This window comes from Indicator indicator, chromosome 5 (assembly GCF_027791375.1).
Source record: "Indicator indicator isolate 239-I01 chromosome 5, UM_Iind_1.1, whole genome shotgun sequence".
Taxonomy (NCBI): Eukaryota; Metazoa; Chordata; class Aves; order Piciformes; family Indicatoridae; genus Indicator; species Indicator indicator.
In genome coordinates, this window is record NC_072014.1 from 1,025,785 (window position 1) to 1,044,474 (window position 18,690).

General features: G+C 51.2%; 1 protein-coding gene across 2 annotated transcripts in view; it reads left to right on the forward strand.

The window, feature by feature from the left end:
• Positions 1-18,690, forward strand: part of CPS1 (carbamoyl-phosphate synthase 1) — a 191,361-nt gene that overhangs the window by 39,464 nt on the left and 133,207 nt on the right. For both annotated transcript variants that reach the window (XM_054380999.1, XM_054381000.1), the window contains exons 11-16: positions 4,838-4,915; positions 6,400-6,498; positions 7,715-7,810; positions 11,308-11,497; positions 12,908-13,065; positions 15,448-15,576. In XM_054380999.1, the coding sequence (XP_054236974.1) occupies positions 4,838-4,915; positions 6,400-6,498; positions 7,715-7,810; positions 11,308-11,497; positions 12,908-13,065; positions 15,448-15,576 (750 nt within the window). The remainder of the gene's footprint in view (positions 1-4,837; positions 4,916-6,399; positions 6,499-7,714; positions 7,811-11,307; positions 11,498-12,907; positions 13,066-15,447; positions 15,577-18,690) is intronic.

Genomic DNA, 18,690 nt, shown 5'->3' on the forward strand with positions numbered 1-18,690 from the left:
GCAGGAAGTGGGTAGATTCAGACTGGATGTGAGGATGAAGTTCTTCCCATGAGAGTGGTGAGAGCCTGGAATGGGTTGTCCTGGGAGGTGGTTGAGGTCCCATCCCTGGAGGTGTTTGCAGCCAGGCTGGATGAGGCTCTGGCCAGCCTGATCTAGTGTGAGGTGTCCCTGCCCATGGCAGGGGGGTTGGAACTGGCTGAGCCTTGTGGTCCCTTCCAACCCTGACTGATTCTGTGATTCATGCTTCCCACACACCCCCCCCCTCCTAGAGCAGCCTGGAGTGAGCAAAGATTCTCTCTCTTGCTTTGTCTCACCTCCTGGAACATTGCTCTTGTATCACAATTAGTTATCAGGACTAAACTTGGTGAACTGACCATCTGCTCTGGTTGGGGCCCAGACCAAAAGGAGGCGAACCATTACCACTCTTCTGCAGCCCAGCCCAGATTGGGATTGCAACACTGACATATTGATTTCCCTTCAGCAGTTGCCTTGCTCACTTCTGTGGTTTTCTACCACCAGTAGTGCTCACTCATTGCTGTTTTCTCAGGGCTTGTCACAGGATCATACAGGCTCAGAGGATGTTAGGGGCTGGAAGGGACCTCTGGAGATCTTCAAGTCTAACCCCCCTGCCAGAGCAGGACCAGAGAATCCAGCACAGGTCACACAGGAACACATCCAGACAGGGCTGCAAAGGCTCCAGACAAGGAGACTCCACAACCTCTCTGGGCAGCCTGCTCCAGTGCTCTGTCACCCTCACAGTGAAAAAGTTCCTCCTCATGTGGAGGTGGAACCTCCTGTGCTGGAGATTCCAACCCTTGCCCCTTGTCCTATCCCAGGGCACAACTGAGCAAAGCCTGTCCCTGCCCCTTCCTTCCTGACCCCCAGCCCTCAGCTATTGATAGACATTGATCAGATCCCTCTCAGTCTTCTCTTCTCCACACTAAACACCCCCAGGGCTCTCAGCCTCTCCTCCCCAGGCAGTGCTCCAGTCCCTTCAGCATCCTTGCAGCCCTCCCTTGGACTCTCTCCAGCAGATCCCTGTCTCTCCTGAACTGGGGAGCCCAGACCTGGATGCAATATTCCAGGTGAGATCTCAGCAGGGCAGAGGAGAGGGGGAGGAGAACCTCCCTGGCTCTGCTGGACACACTCCTCTGAATGCCCCCCAGGACCCCATTGGCCTTCTTGGCCCCCAGGGCACATTGCTGTCCCATGCAGCACTTGTCCACCAGCACCCCCAGGTCCCCAGCTTGGGGCTGCTTTCCAGCAGATCCCCTCCCAACCTGTCCTGGTGTGCAGCTGGTGGGTTTAGAATCACTGCTGATTGTGAGTTGCTGCTTTCTGTATCCTTACAGAGACACACCTTGTGAGGAATGTAGATCTCCTTGGGCTCAGTTTTGGAGATGGTTTTGTTTCAGCAGTGTTGAGCAACTCAACCCTCTTGCCACCAGGTCTCTCAGGTTTCCTTTAGCTGGAGACTGGGGACAATCTTTTGCATGAAGCAGGTGGTGAGGCTGGCCATGAATCTTGTGGATGTAGCATTATGACATTGGTTTGTGTGAGCTGAAGGCCCATTTCTGTGAGCCCCAGAGAAGCAGCACTCTCCCAACCCTGCAGAGATGGAAGAGGAGGGAGAAGGAACAGTGTTGCTGTAGCATGAGATGCACAAACAGGAGAGGGTTGGATGGGCTCTCCCCTGCACTCTCTTTCATTCCTCTGTTTGAAAAAGTAGAAACATTTTTTTGTGACTGGCCTCGACCCATCATGAGTGGGGAGGGCCAGCAAAGGTTTCCAAACCCTGACAAGGCATGGAGCAAGTTTGAAAAGAGGTCTGAGTGTCACTGGAGGGGACATCAGCCTGCAGGGAACATGTGGCACGCTGCTGGCCTGTTTTAGTCTGAGGGCAGGAACTCACACCACAACGTGTCTGCTGTGCTCAGGAGCTCATCTCTCATCCCTCTCCTATCCTAGCATCCCACCCTGCAGCTCTGGATGGCACTGTTGCTCCACACCAGCTGCTAGGACTCCTTTGTCCATACCTAAGGGAAGCAAGTTGTATCAGAAACACTTTCCTGGATTTCCTATTGAGTCATTTCTTGACCTGCACCTGGAATTTGGAGCCATGAGCACTGCCAGGGACAGCCTAGTCTCCCAGTGGATCATGCTGCTTGGTGCCATCAGGCCATGCCAATGAGAAGTCAGTTTTTCCTGTCTCCCGCTGAAGCTACAAGCTCAGTTTAGCTCCTTCATAGCTGTGGTTTGTCCAGAGCAGTGGCCTCACTTCATGACAGCCCTGAAAACAGCCCAGGGCAGAGATCATGTGCCAGGCTCTGTGTCAGTAATTAAAGTGAGTTATGGACATCACAGAATCACAGCAAACATCCAGTTGGAAGAGCCCTCCAAGCTCATCCAGTCCAACCTTCCACCCAGCACTGCAGGGTCAGCACCAAACCATGTCCCTAAGCACAGCTCCAAGGCTGCTGGAACACCTCCAGGGATGCTGACTCCAGCACTGCCCTGGGCAGACCTTTCCAATGGCTGAGAGCCCTCTCTGCCAAGAAATATTTCCTAGCATCCAGCCTCAACCTCCCCAGCTGCAGCTTGGAACCATTTCCTCTGCTCCTGTCCCTTGCCACCAAGGAGCAGAGGCTGTCCCCTCCTGGCTCCAACCTCCCTTCAGGGAGCTGCAGAGAGCAATGAGGTCTCCCTCAGCCTCCTCTTCTGCAGCCTGAACACCCCCAGCTCCCTCAGCCCCTCCTCTAGCCCAGGGGTTCCAGACCCTTCTCAAGCCTCATTGCCCTCTTCTGGACAGGCTCCAGCCCCTCAATGTCCTTTTTGCCCAGCTCTCTTCAGGTGTCTCAGCCAAGCCTCCCATTTTGGTATGGTCAGCAAACTTGCTGAGCAGGCACTGTCTGTCTCTTTGTCTGTCTGTCTGTCCTGCCATCAATGTCCTTGATAAAGATGTAGAACAAGACTGGACCCAGCACTGACCCCTGGGGGTCTCCACACCAGTCCTTTGGCCCTCACTGTTTCACAGAACCACAGAATCAATAAGGTTGGAAAAGACCTCAAGGATCATCAAAGTCCAACCTGTCACCCAAGACTTCATGACCACTAAACCATGGCACCAAGTGCCACCTCCAATCCCCTCTTGAACACCTCTATGATCAGGTGACCAGCCTGGTGGACGTGGGAAAGGCTGTGGATGTAGTCTACCTGCACTTCAGCAAGGCCTTTGACACTGTCCCCCACAGCAAACTCCTGGCCAAGCTGTCAGCCTGTGGCTTGGACAGCAGCACTCTGTGCTGGGTTAGGAACTGGCTGGAGGGCCGAGCCCAGAGAGTGGTGGTGAATGGTGCCACATCCAGCTGGTAGCCTGTCACTAGTGGTGTCCCCCAGGGATCAGCACTGGGCCCCATCCTGTTCAATATCTTTATTGATGATCTGGATGAGGGGATTGAGTCCATCATCAGTAAATTTGCAGATGACACCAAGCTGGGAGCAGGTGTGGATCTGTTAGAAGGTAGAAGGGCTCTGCAGAGGGACCTTGACAGGCTGGACAGATGGGCAGAGTCCAACAGGATGGCATTCAACAAATCCAAGTGCCGGGTGCTGCACTTTGGCCACAACAACCCCATGCAGAGCTACAGGCTGGGGTCAGAGTGGCTGGAGAGCAGCCAGGTGGAAAGGGACCTGGGGGTACTGGTTGACAGCCGCCTGAACATGAGCCAGCAGTGTGCCCAGGTGGCCAAGAGAGCCAATGGCATCCTGGCCTGCATCAGGCATAGTGTGGCCAGCAGGAGCAGGGAGGTCATTGTACCCCTGTACACAGCACTGGTTAGGCCACACATTGAGTACTGTGTCCAGTTCTGGGCCCCTCAGTTTAGGAAAGATGTTGAATTGCTGGAGCGTGTCCAGGGAAGGGCAACGAGGCTGGTGAGAGGCCTTGAGCACAAGCCCTATGAGGAGAGGCTGAGGGAGCTGGGACTGTTTAGCCTGGAGAAGAGGAGGCTCAGGGGAGACCTCATTGCTGTCTACAACTCCCTGAAGGGAGGTTGTAGCCAGGTGGGGGTTGGGCTCTTCTCCCAGGCAACCAGCAGCAGAACAAGAGGACACAGTCTCAAGCTGCGCCAGGGGAGGTTTAGTCTGGAGGTGAGGAGAAAGTTCTTCATGGAGAGAGTGGTTGGCCATTGGAATGTGCTGCCCAGGGAGGTGGTGGAGTCACCATCCCTGGAGGTGTTCAAGAGGGGATTGGACATGGCACTTGGTGCCATGGTTTAGATAGTCATGAGGTTTAGGGTGACAGGTTGGACTCGATGATCTTTGAGGTCTCTTCCAGCCTTCTTGATTCTATGATTCTATGATTCTATGATTCTATGATTCTAGGGATGGTGACTCCACTACCTCCCTGGGCAGCACATTCCAACCACTAACAACTCTCTCCATGAAGAACTTTCTCCTCCCCTCCAGCCTAAACCTCCCCTGGTGCAGATGGAGACTGTGTCCTCTTGTTCTGGTGCTGGCTGCCTGGGAGAAGAGACCAACTCCCTCCTGGCTACAACCTCCCTTCAGGGAGTTGTAGAGAGCAATGAGGTCTCCCCTGAGCCTCCTCTTCTCCAGGCTAAACACCCCCAGCTCCCTCAGCCTCTCCTCACAGGGTTTGTGTTCGAGACCTCTCTCCAGCCTCGTTGCCCTTTTCTGGACACCCTCCAGCATCTCAATATCCTTCTTAAATTGAGGGACCCAGAAGTGGACACAGTTTACAGGGAGAAGCTGTGACTTGCTCTTCTCCTTCTTCCTTGCAAGGAGGTGACTAAGAGCTTTGTTTCTTCCCCTGCAGGGCATTATGCACGAGACCAGACCGATTTTCACAGCACAGTTCTACCCAGATGCCAACCCTGGGCCAAGGGACACAGAGGTACTGTCTGAGGGCTGCTCTGGGCTTGCTTGCAAACAGCCTAGGGAGCAGAGTTGTGCATCAGCTGCTACAAGAAGCTGGTGATGGTCATCAGTCTTGGTTTTGGGACTGTCAGGATCTTGACAGAGGGCCCAGGTGTGCACAGGCTTCTGTCTGCTTAGCCTGAGCTGCAGCTAATTGCAATCAACAGCAAGGCTTCTACTGACTTCTGTGTGCTCTGGATCACTGATCCCCTTCACGTGGTGGGTATGCTTGGAGGCCTGGTGGGATTATCCGTGTGGAGAGTTACTGAAGTGCTTAAGCCTTGGCAGGATCAGGCTCAAATCTCTTGTACCCAGGGTGAGCGCAGAAAGGAAACAAAATTTGATCGAAACAGAAGAGGGGAAAAAAAAAGAACAAGCCAGATGCTTTGTAATAAAATCATTAACTTTCTAATACATTTCAGTTCCACTTTCAAATTTGCTAATTACTGTAGAGTTATGCAAATGGATTCACAGTTCCTGACTCTGGCTCTGCTAAGTGAAATGAAATCCTAATCCCCCAGCTGTGACCCGGCACAAACTCCACGACTGAGTGCGCAGTCACAGAGCCTGCCTGAGCAGCAGCAGGGGTGGGGGAGGCACAGAGGGCCTGTCTGAACATAAATAAACTGGTTATGACTCCTTGGGAGAGGGAAAATACAGAGAAGTGCTCATTTTAGTCTTAATTTGCTGGTGTTGGTTAACCCTGCGAGTAAACCTCTGGATCCCAAGAGGTTTCCAGGCCAGCTGACTGACTGCTGAGTCTCAGAGAGCACCAAGCAAGCCTCAGCTGTGTCTTCTCCATGTCCATGATGGGTTTCATCCCATAATGCCTGTCCTGATAGGCTTGCAGGACCCACTGGTTCTCCCTCCAGAGGGAATTCCCAGCAGCCAGATGCAGAGAGCCTCTGCAAGCGAGAGGTGAGGTGGAAAGCCTGTCCCACCGCTTACCAGCTGTGGTCATGCTGCTTCCCCTTGCCTGGCCTGGCTGGGGAGCACTCTTCACACAGCTCCTCTGGGATCTGGTCTGGAAGGGCAGCACTGATTTAGCATGACTGGTGTTTAGCTATCCCTGCTTAGATGCCAGCTCTGTAGCCAGTCCCAGTCCAGATGATTGCTGAGAACTGTCTAAGTGTGTGCCCTGTGGCACTTCAGCTTCGAATGCACCTTCAGTCATTACCCTGCCAGCTGCACCCAGGCAGAGCATGCAGATGTGACTGAGATGTGGTTTTCTTCCTGCTGTCACCTCACTTGCTTGAATGCAGCTTTGTCAGATGTGTCAGAGCTGGGTCAGAGCCTTACATTTCAGGTAAGGATCCCCTCTGGTGGATGGCATAAATCTGCCTTCTGAAGGCAGCGTTGCATCTGATGTCTGAGCCCACAAATGGTTTGGCTTTGCCTTCTTGGCTCTCTGTGTGTTCAGTTCCAGTTTGGTGACTCATCACCTGTGTCTGTTTCCCCCAGTTCCTGTTTGACTCATTCATTTCACTTATTAAGAGAGGGAAAGGCACCACCATCTCCTCAGTCCTGCCCAAGGCTGCAGGGGCAGCATCGAGAGTGGAGGTCAGTGTATGATGCTTGTTACTATTAGCAGCTCTTCATTCCTGCTGAACCCACCCTGCAAAACAGCACAGAAACCTGCCTGTGGAAGCCAAAGGAGGCTTCTCCTGTGCTATTAAATCCTTTTCGTTTGAGAAGGCTCTGAGATCTGGTGTGCCATGTGGGTTTCTTTGCAGCTGTCCCAAGAAAGGTACTCCCACAGCAGGCTACCAGGTGTGGGGGGGTGAGGAAATAGCCCAACATTAATTTGGAGAAAAATTACCCCCCAAAAAATAAGTTGCCAGACCAGCTCAGAAGGTTTTGGAAGCAAATGAAGCTCTATTTACAAGCAGAACTACAAGCTAGAAGTATGGAATGCAATGAATATGTACAAAATATCCATCATTTACATATATTCACAGTTCAGAAACAACACAGAGACCTCCCCTGGACAAAACCAGGGGGCTACCAATAGCTTCCCTTTGGGCAAAGGAAAGAGAGAAGGGAGCAAGCAGAGAGTAGCTGCTTAGTTACTTAGCCACAACCAAGAACAGCACAGCCACAACCAAGGTCAGAAAAGGAAAGCAGAAGCCACCAGGTAGTATCAGCTAGAGGCAGAGACAAGAAAAGAGAGAGGATAATTTCTGCAGCTCTTCTGTGTCTCCCCATGAGCAAGGCAATGAATTCTATAGACCCTAGCACTGTTTTTCTTTTGCTTCCAATGGTTATATGGTTAATGGTTTCAATATTTATTTTCCTTTCAGTCTTTGCAGTCAGGGACTAGGCTGAAGTTCCTCCTTCAAACTGGCACCCCAGGTGCCCTGGGATAATCCTGACCTGATAATCTTGATTTTGTGCCAGCAGCAAAACGTTGGTGCTCTGTTGCTTAGCAAATGAGTCTGAAGCTCCTGGTGTGAGCTGAGTTTTGCTATCTCAGAAGGCAGCTGGAGTTTGTGGGCTGCCAAAGTGAGGAATGGTTGCCTTTAAGCACATGATGCAGTTAAAGACATTTATTCTGTGCCCTATGCACAAGCCATGGCTCCTCTAACCAGGGAGAGATGGCAGACACCCAGCAGAATTACTTTTAGAAGCAGAACTGAAGTGGTTTGAGAGGTAAATTTTCTTCTCTTTTTAGAGCTTAAGGTTTGTTATTTGAGGCTGTTTGGTGCTGCCCAGCCTCTCTTCATTCATTACCCACCTCAATACAACTGATTCTTTTTCTGCTCTTTGACACCTCTAGGTCTCCAAAGTCCTCATTCTGGGATCTGGGGGTCTTTCAATTGGTCAGGCAGGGGAATTTGATTACTCTGGATCCCAGGCTGTGAAAGCCATGAAGGTGAGAGGGTACTCTGCAAATGCTAATCTCATTTAATTTGCTTCCTTTCTTAACATCTGATCATCCAAGTGTGGGATCACTGGGGCAGGGAAGCTGCTGAGAATACACACCTGGAGGGAAATTCAGCCACTTTCTGTTTGTGGACTTGTTGTTTGAGTTTTGTGAGCTAACCACTTGGAATTATCTCCCCAAAAGAGGCATTCTCAAGGCTTCCACTGCAGTCTCCAAGCTGTTTGGTATTTGTGATGTGTGAGTGGTTACTCCAGGCATGTCAGATTTAATGGAAATGAAGAGAAGGAATATGGTCAGCTCCACCTGAGCTGAAATTACTGACACACACTGCAAGGCACACCAAAAGCAAGCACAAAGGAGTGGCTGGCTGCTCTCAGGGCTAGTAGGCAAAAGACTTTGAGCACCCTATCAAGGCAGGCTTTAAATGGGGACTGACCTGTTGGAGAGCAGGGAAGGGGAAAGGGACCTGGGGGTCCTGGTGGATGGGAGATTGAGCATGAGCCAGCTCTGGTGGCCAAGAAGGCCAAGGGCATCCTGGGGTGGATTAGAAGGGCTGTGGTCAGAAGGTCCAGAGAAGTTCTCCTCCCCCTCTTCTCTGCACTGCTGAGGCCACATCTGGAATCCTGTGTCCAGTTCTGGGCCCCTGAGGGAACTGCTTGAGAGAGTCCAGCACAGAGGCACAAAGATGCTGAAGGCAGTGGAAGATCTTCCTGATGAGGACAGCCTGAGGGAGCTGAGGGCTCTGTAGCTTGGAGAGGAGGAGCCTGAGAGGTGACCTCATTGCTGGTGCTCAAGATGTGCAGGGGGAGTGCCCAGAGGCTGGAGCCAGGCTCTGCTGGGTGATGCCCAATGCCAGCACAAGGGGCAGTGGTGGAAGTTGAGGCAGAGAAAGTTCCATGGAAACAGGAGGAAGAATTTTTTCCCTGTGAGGGTGACAGAGCCCTGGACCAGGCTGCCCAGGGGGGTTATGGAGTCTCCCTCTCTGGAGATATTCAACCCCAGCTGGATGTGTTCCTGTGTGACCTGCTCTAGGTGCTGCTGCTCTGGCAGGGGGGTTGGACTGGATGAGCTTTGGAGGTCCCTTCCAGCCCCTAACACTCTGTGATTCTGTGAAATTAACTTTTTAAAGGTGATGGATGCCAAGTTTTGTTTCCCCAGTAGATTCATAACCTTACAGCAGTGTGCCCAGGTGTGTGTTGTGGAAAGGAAGCATCTCTAACCCATTTTGTCTTTTGTCCTTCAAGCTCAGGTTTGGTTTATGGGAGAAAGTGGTTTTTAAATGATAAATTTCCCTAGCTTGACCTCCCACAGAGCCCTTTCCCTTCCTGTGGCCAGCAGCCAGCTGCTCTGATCTGCAATCTAATCAGCCACTCCAGCACTGCCTGACCTTGCCTCTGGCAGAGTGGTTTACTGTGGTGCGAGAGAGAGAAGGTGGTTGGTCAGTGGCTGCCAGGGAAAAGCTGCAGAGCAAGGGTGGGGGAGAACAGGGACAGTGAATAGGAGATGAGAGATATTTCTTTCACCTTAGACTTCCTCCTTTTTTATGTCTTGTTATCAGTAATCAATGCAGATTCTCACTGCTGGATTTCTTAGCTATGTAGGGCTGCTTCTTCCTCATCTGTTGGATGTTGATTCATTAGGAGGAAAAAAAAAAAGTGCTGTTGCTAATATTTAGTCCTAGAAAGTTAAGTTGGCAACTCTTTCAGGAGTGAAGGCTTAGGGAGCTGGGAATACCCCAGTGAGTGAATTTGTGTTTGCAAGAATGTCCATCAAAGACATAGAATCACAGGATTGTCAGGGTTGGAAGGGACCTCAAGGATCATCCAGTTCCAACCCCCATGCCATGGCCAGGGACACCTCACACTACAGCAGGTTGCTCACAGCCACATCCAGCCTGGCTGCAAAAACCTCCAGCCATGAGGCTTCCATCACCTCCCTGGGCAACCTCTGCCAGAGTCACACCACCCTCATGGGGAACAACTTCTTCCTAACATCCTATCTGAATCTCCCCACTTCTAGTTTTGCTCCATTCCCCCCAGTCCTATCACTCCTTGACACCCTCAAAAGTCCCTCCCCAGCTTTCTTGGAGCCCCCTTCAGATCCTGGAAGGCCACAAGAAGGTCTCCTCAGAGCCTTCTCTTCTCCAGACTGAACAACCCCAACTCTCTCAGCCTGTCTCCAGAGCAGAGCAGCTCCAGCCCTCTGCTCATCCTCATGGCCCTTCTCTGGACACCTTCCAGCACCTCCAGATCCTTCCTGGAACAGAGGCTCCAGAACTGGACCCAGAGCTCCAGGTGTGGTCTGAGCAGAGTGGAGGAGAGGGGGAGAATCCCCTCCCTGGCCCTGCTGGCCACACTTCTCTTGCTGCAGCCCAGGCTCTGCTTGGCTCTCTGGGCTGCAAGTGCTCACTGCTGGCTCCTGTTGAAGTGTCATGAGCCAACACGAGGAAAATCTTTCCTGTGAGGGTGTCAGAACACTGGAGCAGGCTGCCCAGAGAGGTTGTGGAGTCTCCTTGTCTGGAGATTCTTTGATTTTAGTTTGCTTGTTTGTTTGTTTTTTTTTAATTGATTTGTCACCTTTAGCCTGACTTGAGACAAAGAGAAGACAGAGATGATTAAGCTGGAGTTCATTCCTGCTTCCCCTATGTAACTCCTAAATGTGTTGAGTGATTTCAACCAAATTTCTAATGCAGGTGGGAATCTCCAGTCCCTCAACTCAGAGGCAGGCAGGGGCAGAAAGGTAAAGAACTGGTGCAAGATGTACTCCCCTATGCTCAGCACTGGTCAGGCCACACCTTGAGTGCTGTGTCCAGTTCTGGGCTCCTCAATTCAAGAGAGATATTGAGGTACTGGAAGGTGTTCAGAGAAGGGCAACAAAGCTGGGGAGGGGTCTGGAGCACAGCCCTGTGAGGAGAGGCTGAGGGAGCTGGGGGTGTTTAGCCTGCAGAAGAGGAGGCTCAGGGGAGACCTCATTGCTCTCTGCAACTCCCTGAAGGGAGGTTGTAGCCAGGTGGGGATTGGGCTCTTCTCCCAGGCAACCAGCAGCAGAAGGAGGGGACACAGTCTCAAGCTGTGCCAGGGGAGGTATAGCCTGCATGTTAGGAGGAAGTTCTTCCCAGACTGGCCATTGGGATGTGCTGCCCAGGGAGGTGGTGGAGTCACCATCACTGGAGATGTTCAAGAGAAGCCTGGATGAGGCACTCAGTGCAATGGTCTGGTTGATTGCTTAGGGCTGGGTGATAGGTTGGACTGGATGAGCTTGGAGGTCTCTTCTAACCTGGTTGATTCTCTGATTCTATGATTAAGATGCCAGAAATCCCTTGAGATGGGAGAGTGCCTATGGAACCAGGCACTTGGAGGCTTGCTGGTGCTGAATTTCTTGTTCAAGCCAATCTGCCCTGGTTGCTGCTGCTCGTGGCTGATTTTCCACACATGCCTACTTTTAATGCCGATCTTTTTTTTTTTTTTTTTTCTTTCCTTTTCCAGGAGGAAAATGTGAAAACTGTCCTGATGAATCCAAACATTGCTTCAGTGCAGACCAATGAGACTGGCCTCAAGCAGGCTGATGCTGTCTACTTCCTGCCCATCACTCCCCAGTTTGTCACGGAGGTCATCAAGGCAGAGCGTCCTGATGGGTTAATTCTGGGCATGGGAGGCCAGACTGCTCTCAACTGTGGTATGACACTGGCACCTTGGCACTCCTTGCAGGCACCCCTGTGGGTTTTACCACGAGTTCAGCAGATTTTATTTCTCCAGACAGTCAAGACCCATGTGCCTGCTGCATTGGACAGGTTACTAAGGGTTACAGGCAGAGATAGAGAGCGACAGGGAGTGAGTTATTGTTAAGAGGTGAACATAGCAACTGCTTGCTGCTTCTGGGACTGAACAGGAATTCATATGGAGGTGCTGGAAGGTGTCCAGAGAAGGGCCATGAGGATGAGCAGAGGGCTGGAGCTGCTCTGCTATGAGGACAGGCTGAGAGAGTTGGGGTTGTGCCATCTGGAGAAGAGAAGGCTCCCAGGAGACCTTCTTGTGGCCTTCCAGTATCTGAAGGGGGCTACAGGAAAGCTGGGGAGGGACTTTTGAGGGTGTCAGCTGAGTGATAGGACTGGGGGGAATGGACCAAAACTAGGAATGGGGAGATTCAGATTGGATGTTAGGAAGAAATTCTTCACCATGAGGTGAGAATAGGTTGCTCAGGGAGGTGGTGGAAGCCTCATGGCTGGAGGTTTTTGCAGCCAGGCTGGATGTGGCTGTGAGCAACTTGCTGTGGTGTAAGATGTCCCTGGCCATGGCAGGGGGGTTGGAACTGGATGTTCCTTGAGGTTCCTTCCAATCCTGAAAATTCTATATATCCTACTTTCCAGCTTAAGTCTTAGTGAGCATAGTTGGCTGGTGGATATTCAGAACACCTTGAGGCAGAGATTGAAAGTTAGCTTCATTTACCTTCATGGAACAGTCTCCAACTGCACTGCTTTGGTTTGTGTGGCAGATGATGGCCAGGCAGTAACTCTGATAATATTCCAGGCTTTATAGATTTGAGTACAGAAATTTTCATGTCCTTCTTCTGAGTTGTAATACTGACAAGGAATAATGAAATGAACTGCTGATGAGGCTAGGTAAGTTGTCAGCCAGGCAGATATCTTTGAAGTGCTTTCCTCTTCATCTACCATCAGTCTTCTCTGAAGAAGAGAAGGCTCCAGGGAGATCTAAAAGCAACCTGCCAGGACCTGAAGGGCTACAAGAAAGTTGCAGAGAGACTGTTTGCAAAGGCCTGCAGGGATAGGACCAGGGAGAATGGCTTCAAAGTAGAGCAGAGCAGATTGAGATTGGATGTGAGGAACAAGTTGTGCAGCATGAGGGTGGTGGAACACTGGAAGAGCTTGCCCAGGAAGGTGGTTGAGGCTCCATGCCTTGAGATATTGAAGGTGAGGCTGGACAGGGCTGTGGGCAACCTGATGTAGTTGGGGATGTCCCTGCTGACTGCAGAGGGGTTGGACTGGATGAGCTTTAGAGGTCCCTTCCAACCCAGACATTTCTGTGATTGATTCTGTGATTCAGAACTGTGCTTTTGTTTATTCTGCAGGCGTGGAACTCTTCAAGCAAGGAGTTCTGCAGAAGTATGGTGTGAAGGTGCTGGGTACCTCAGTTGAGTCCATCATGGCCACAGAGGACAGAAAGCTTTTCTCTGGCAAACTGAGGGAGCTGGATGAAAAGATAGCTCCTAGCTGTGCGGTGGAATCGGTAAGGCAGAGGAGTCTGAGGATGTCATTATCCCTCTGCTGACTTTCGTGGGTTTGTGGTGTGGCAGCCAGATAGAGATGTGGCTGCTGTAGTTTGGACACTTTCCTCAGGACCCCACAGGCATGGCTGTAGGTTCCCCATCATTTAAAATAAGGATATTGAGATACTGGAAGGTGTCCAGAGAAGGGCAACGAGGCTGGCGAGAGGCCTCGAACACAGACCCTACAAGGAGAGGCTGAGGGAGCTGGGGGTGTTTAGCCTGGAGAAGAGGAGGCTCAGGGGAGACCTCATTGCTGTCAACAGCTACCTGAAGGTAGGTTGTAGCCAGGAGAGGTTTGGTCTCTTCTCCCAGGCAACCAGCACCAGAACAAGAGGACACAGTCTCCATCTGCACCAGGGGAGGTTTAGGCTGGAGGGGAGGAGAAAGTTCTTCATGGAGAGAGTTGTTAGTGGTTGGAATGTGCTGCCCAGGGAGGTAGTGCAGTCACCATCCCTGGAGGTGTTCAGGAGGGGATTGGAGGTGGCACTTGGTGCCATGGTTTAGTGGTCATGAGGTCCTGAGTGACAGGTTGGACTCTGATGATCCTTGAGGTCTTTTCCAACCTTATTGGTGTTTCTGTGATTCTGTGAATGAGTTCCGAAGCACTCAGAAAGCCAAAGCTCATTTACCCCCTGGCAAGACAACCAAATTAGGTTGGGCTGACTTCTGTGCTGCAGCACAAGGATATGTAACGTGGCAGTGGTGGTCAGGTGGAGGGGGCCAAGCTCTTTTGGGTGCTGCACAGCAAGAAGCCAAGGACCAATGGAGACAAACTAGAACAGAGAAGGTTTCATAAGGAGAAACTTCTTTGGTGTGAGGGTGCCAGAGCCCTGGAGCAGGCTGCCCAGAGAGGTTGTGGAGTCTCCTTCTGTGGAGCCTTTCCAACCCCAGCTGGATGCATTCCTGTGCAGACTCCCCTGGGTGCTGCTGCTCTGGCAGGGGGTTGGACTGGGTGATCTCTGGAGGTCCCTTCCAGCCTCTAACATCCTCTGACCCTGTGATGGCAGCTCTGTGCCCAGGAGGGACCTCTGCTTGCATTCTGGAAGTGGCAGTTTCTCCAAGCCCAAAAGGTTCATTCTCCAAATCTTTTAAAGCCCAGAAACTCATCAGCAAATCTGTCTCCATCTTTTCTTGCTCTCTTCCTTCTCTTGCCTGTCATCCGTGATCCTGCTCTCTGAAGGAATGCTGTGATACCTCTTAATGAAATCCCCTCCTGCACAAGTGTGGGGCCTGGCAAAGCTGAAATACAAACCAGGAGGGACCACAGCCACAGGGTGCTCCAAGTGGCCAAGATCTGTGGATCTGGTGGCTCTTTATTAAGGCCTTCATGGATTGAATCATAGAATAGAATCATAGAATCAGTCAGGGTTGGAAGGGACCACAAGGATCATCCAGTTCCAACCCCCCTGCCATGGGCAGGGACACCTTACACTAGATCAGGCTGGCCAGAGCCTCATCCAACCTGGCCTTAAACACCTCCAGGGATGGGGTCCCAGCCACCTCCCTGGACAACCCATTCCAGGCTCTCACCACTCTCATGGGGAAGAACTTCTTCCTTACATCCAGCCTGAATCTCCCCACTTCCATTTTTATTCCATTCCCCCCAGTCCTATCACTACCTGAGATCCTAAAAAGTCCCTTGCCAGCTTTCCTGCAACCTCCTTCAGATCCTGGAAGGCCACAAGAAGGTCTCCTGGGAGCCTTCTCTTCTCCACACTGCACAACCCCAACTCTCTCAGGCTGTCTCCAGAGCAGAGCAGCTCCAGCCCTCTGCTCATCCTCATGGCCCTTCTCTGGACCCCTTCCAGCACCTCCAGATTCTTTCTTGTAATAGAGGCTCCAGAACTCGACCCAGAGCTCAAGGTGTGGTCTCAGCAGAGTGGAGCAGAGGGGGAGAATCCCCTCCCTCGCCCTGCTCATCCTCATGGCCCTTCCCTGGACCCCTTCCAGCATCTGCAGATCTTTTCTGCAATAGGGGCTTCTTGATGACACAAGTAATGAAAACCACAGATTGGTTCAGTGGGGAAGGGCTGTTTGAGTCTGGAGGAAACCACACAGCTCTTAAACCAGAGTGCCTGCTGAGGGGTTTATTCCCTGCTGAAGTCTGTGAAATCAGACCAGGTAAGGACAGAAGTCACCTGTGTGAGTCCATGTTGCATGTCTCTACTGTCTGGCAGGAGAAAGCCAGGTCACAAAGCTGACTTTTATTCTTTCCACTTGATCTGCAGACAGCTTTAGTGACTTCCTGATGGGCTTCCTAGTTAACTGTGTAAACAGAGCTGAAGGCTTTATTCATCTTCATTGTTATTCTATCTCTGAAACGTATTCCCCTCTCCTTAAAGATTGAAGATGCTCTGAAGGCAGCTGAAAAGATCAACTACCCAGTCATGATACGTTCTGGTTATGCCCTTGGTGGTCTGGGCTCAGGCATATGTCCTGATCAGGAAAGTCTGCTGGACCTGGGTACCAAGGTAGGTCTGCAATTACAGACTGCAGGAACAGAACTCAACATCTGATTTTCTTACAGGGTCTTTTAGGCTGGAGGTGAGGAGGAACTTATTCACAGAAAGAGTAATTGGCCATGGGATGTGCTGCCCAGGGAGGTGGTGGAGTCACTGTCCCTGGAGGTGTTCAGAAAAAGCTTGGACGTGGCACTTGGAGCCAGGGTTTGGTTGTCAGGAGTTGTTAGGCATTAGGGAATAGGTTGGACTTGATGATCTCTGAGGTCTTTTCCAATCTGGTTGATTCTGTCTTGTAATAGTCACAGGGATTGTACAGCCTTCATATTATCTGCTAAATGTTAGCCCTTTTCATAGACTCATAGAATCAACCAGGTTGGAAGAGACCTCCAAGATCATCCAGTCCAACCTATCACCCAGCCCTGTCCAATCACCTAGACCACAGCACTAAGTGCCCTATCCATTCTTTTCCTTCTAAATTTCCTGCTGAGCCAGATCATGAAAATCACAGAATCATAGAACAGCTTAGGCTGGAAGAGACCTTAGACATCACCTGCTCCAACCTCCCTGCCATGGGACAGAGCACTGGAGCCGGCTGCCCAAGAGAGGTTTTGGAGTCTCCTTTCCAGCCCAGTCTGGATGTGTTCCTGTGTAACTGGGCTCCCCAGTTCAGGAGGGACAGGGATCTGCTGGAGAGAGTCCAAGGGAGGGCTCCAAGGATGCTGAAAGGACTGGAGCACTGCCTGGTGAGGAGAGGGTGAGTCTGGAGAGGAGAAGACTGAGAGGGGATCTGATCAATGTCTATCAATAGCTGAGGGCTGGGGGTCAGGAAAGAGGGGACAAGGACAGCCTCTGCTCAGTTGCACCCTGGGATAGGACAAGGGGCAATAGATATAAACTGCAGCACAGGAGGAAAAACATGAGGAAGAACTTCTTGACTGTGAGGGTGACAGAGCACTGGAACAGGCTGCCCAGAGAGGTTATGGAGTCTCCTTCTCTGGAGCCTTTCCAGCCCTGTCTGGATGTGTTCCTTTGTGACCTGTGCTGGATTCTCTGGTCCTGCTCTGGCAGGGGGGTTGGACTGGAAGATCTCCAGAGGTCCCTTCCAACCCCTAATACCCTCTGATCCTGTCATCCTAGTCTCCACATGGACATTGAGCTGTTAACCACAACTCTTGCAGTGAGACCTTCTAGCCACTTTCTTATCCACCACGTTCCCACTACATGCCCACGAGGACAGGGCCTGCTTGGGCTGAGCCACTCCTCAAACTATTTATTTATCTATTTATTTATCCATTTATTTACTGTATGTCTTTGGCAACTCAGCTAAGGGCAACATTTGACTAACAGCTCGAGCTAACTGCTGAGGGGACCAGGCTGAAGACTGATCCCTGGGCAGCATTCAGCTGAGAAGCTCTGCCCAAGGATGGGTGATAATGTGCCCATTACTTTCTGGGATCTGAAAGGAAAAGTTGATTAATGTTATTTTTAATCAGCTAATATTAAGGCCATTTATTCCTTTAGATTATGCTCATTTACCAACAGGCTCTCTTTATCATGTTGGTCTCTTGCACGGAGGAGAGCTTTCAAGATTAGCTGGAGAATAAATCAGGACTGCTGCTTCTGGTGAGCTTGGCAGTGATAAGCAGCATTATTAGTGCTATTAATGACAGAGCTCTGGATGGTACCCACGCTCCACAGCACTTAGTCATTTAGCTTTCTGCAGAGCTCTGCTGCTGAGGTCTGTGGGGCTGCCCACAGACAGAAACAAAAGCATGAGTTTGTTGCCTGATTGAAGCCTTGGATGTTTTTACATTGCTTTTACATTACAGACTGAGAGAGATGGGGTGTTCAGTCTGGAGAAGGGAAGGCTCCCAGGAGACCTTCTTGTGGCCTTCCAGGATCTGAAGGGGGCTCCAAGAAAGCTGGGGAGGGACTTTTTAGGTTATCAGGGAGTGACAGGACTGGGGGGAATAAAGCTGGAATTGGGGAGATTCAGACTGGATGTGAGGAAGAAGTTCTTCCCCATGAGAGTGGTGAGAGCCTGGAATGGGTTGTCCAGGGAGGTGGCTGGGGCCCCATCCCTGGAGGTGTTTAAGGCCAGGTTGGATGAGGCTCTGGCCAGCCTGATCCAGTGTGAGGTGTCCCTGCCCATGGCAGGGGGGTTGGAACTGGATGATCCTTGTGGTCCCTTCCAACCCTGACTGATTCTATGATTTCTATGCCACTGCAAGTTCACATGCCCTGCTGTAACAGTGTGAGAGCTGAAATCCCTCTCCCACACCAACAGTGACCAGGCTAGCTCAGTCTGGAAGCAAATGAAGCTGTATGTGACAGGCAAAACTACAACCTATGATGAAGTGCAATGAATATGTGCAAATGTACACTATTCACAACATTTACAAATGCTTTGCTTTCTTAGGCCTTTTGCTGTCTAGGCCTAATGCCAGGAGGAGAATGGAGGGGGGGGCAGTCTCAGACCTGGCCAGCCTGAGACTTGCCTAACAGCGGGAGGGGGAAGAAAGAGCCCTGGGGGTTTGGGTTTACCCTCAGGTGGGAAGAAGGGAAGGATTGGGAAGCTTTGGGAATTCTGTGAGGGGTTCTGTACGCTTTGGGATACTTTTTGTCACTATGCTTTGTAGCTTGTAGTTCTCTGTAGCTTCACCAATTGCTTTTCCATTTAAACTTTCCATCACTCTCCAATCCGTTTGTGTGAGTCTCATTCTTTTGTCCCTTTCGGGGCAAGAGACGATCTGTCTGGCCCCAAACCAGCACACACCCAAGAGTGATTTATTTCATAGAATCATAGAGTCATAGAATCAGTCAGGGTTGGAAGGGACCACAAGGATCATCCAGTTCCAACCCCCCTGCCATGGGCAGGGACACCTCACACTACAGCAGGTTGCTCACAGCCACATCCAGCCTGGCTGCAAAAACCTCCAGCCATGAGGCTTCCACCACCTCCCTGGGCAACCTGTGCCAGTGTCTCACCACCCTCATGGGGAAGAACTTCTTCCTCACGTCCAGCCTGAATCTCCCCCCTTCCAGCTTTGTTCCAGTCCTATCACTAGTTGATATCCTAAAAAGTCCCTCCCCAGCTTTCTTATAGCCCCCTGCAGATACTGG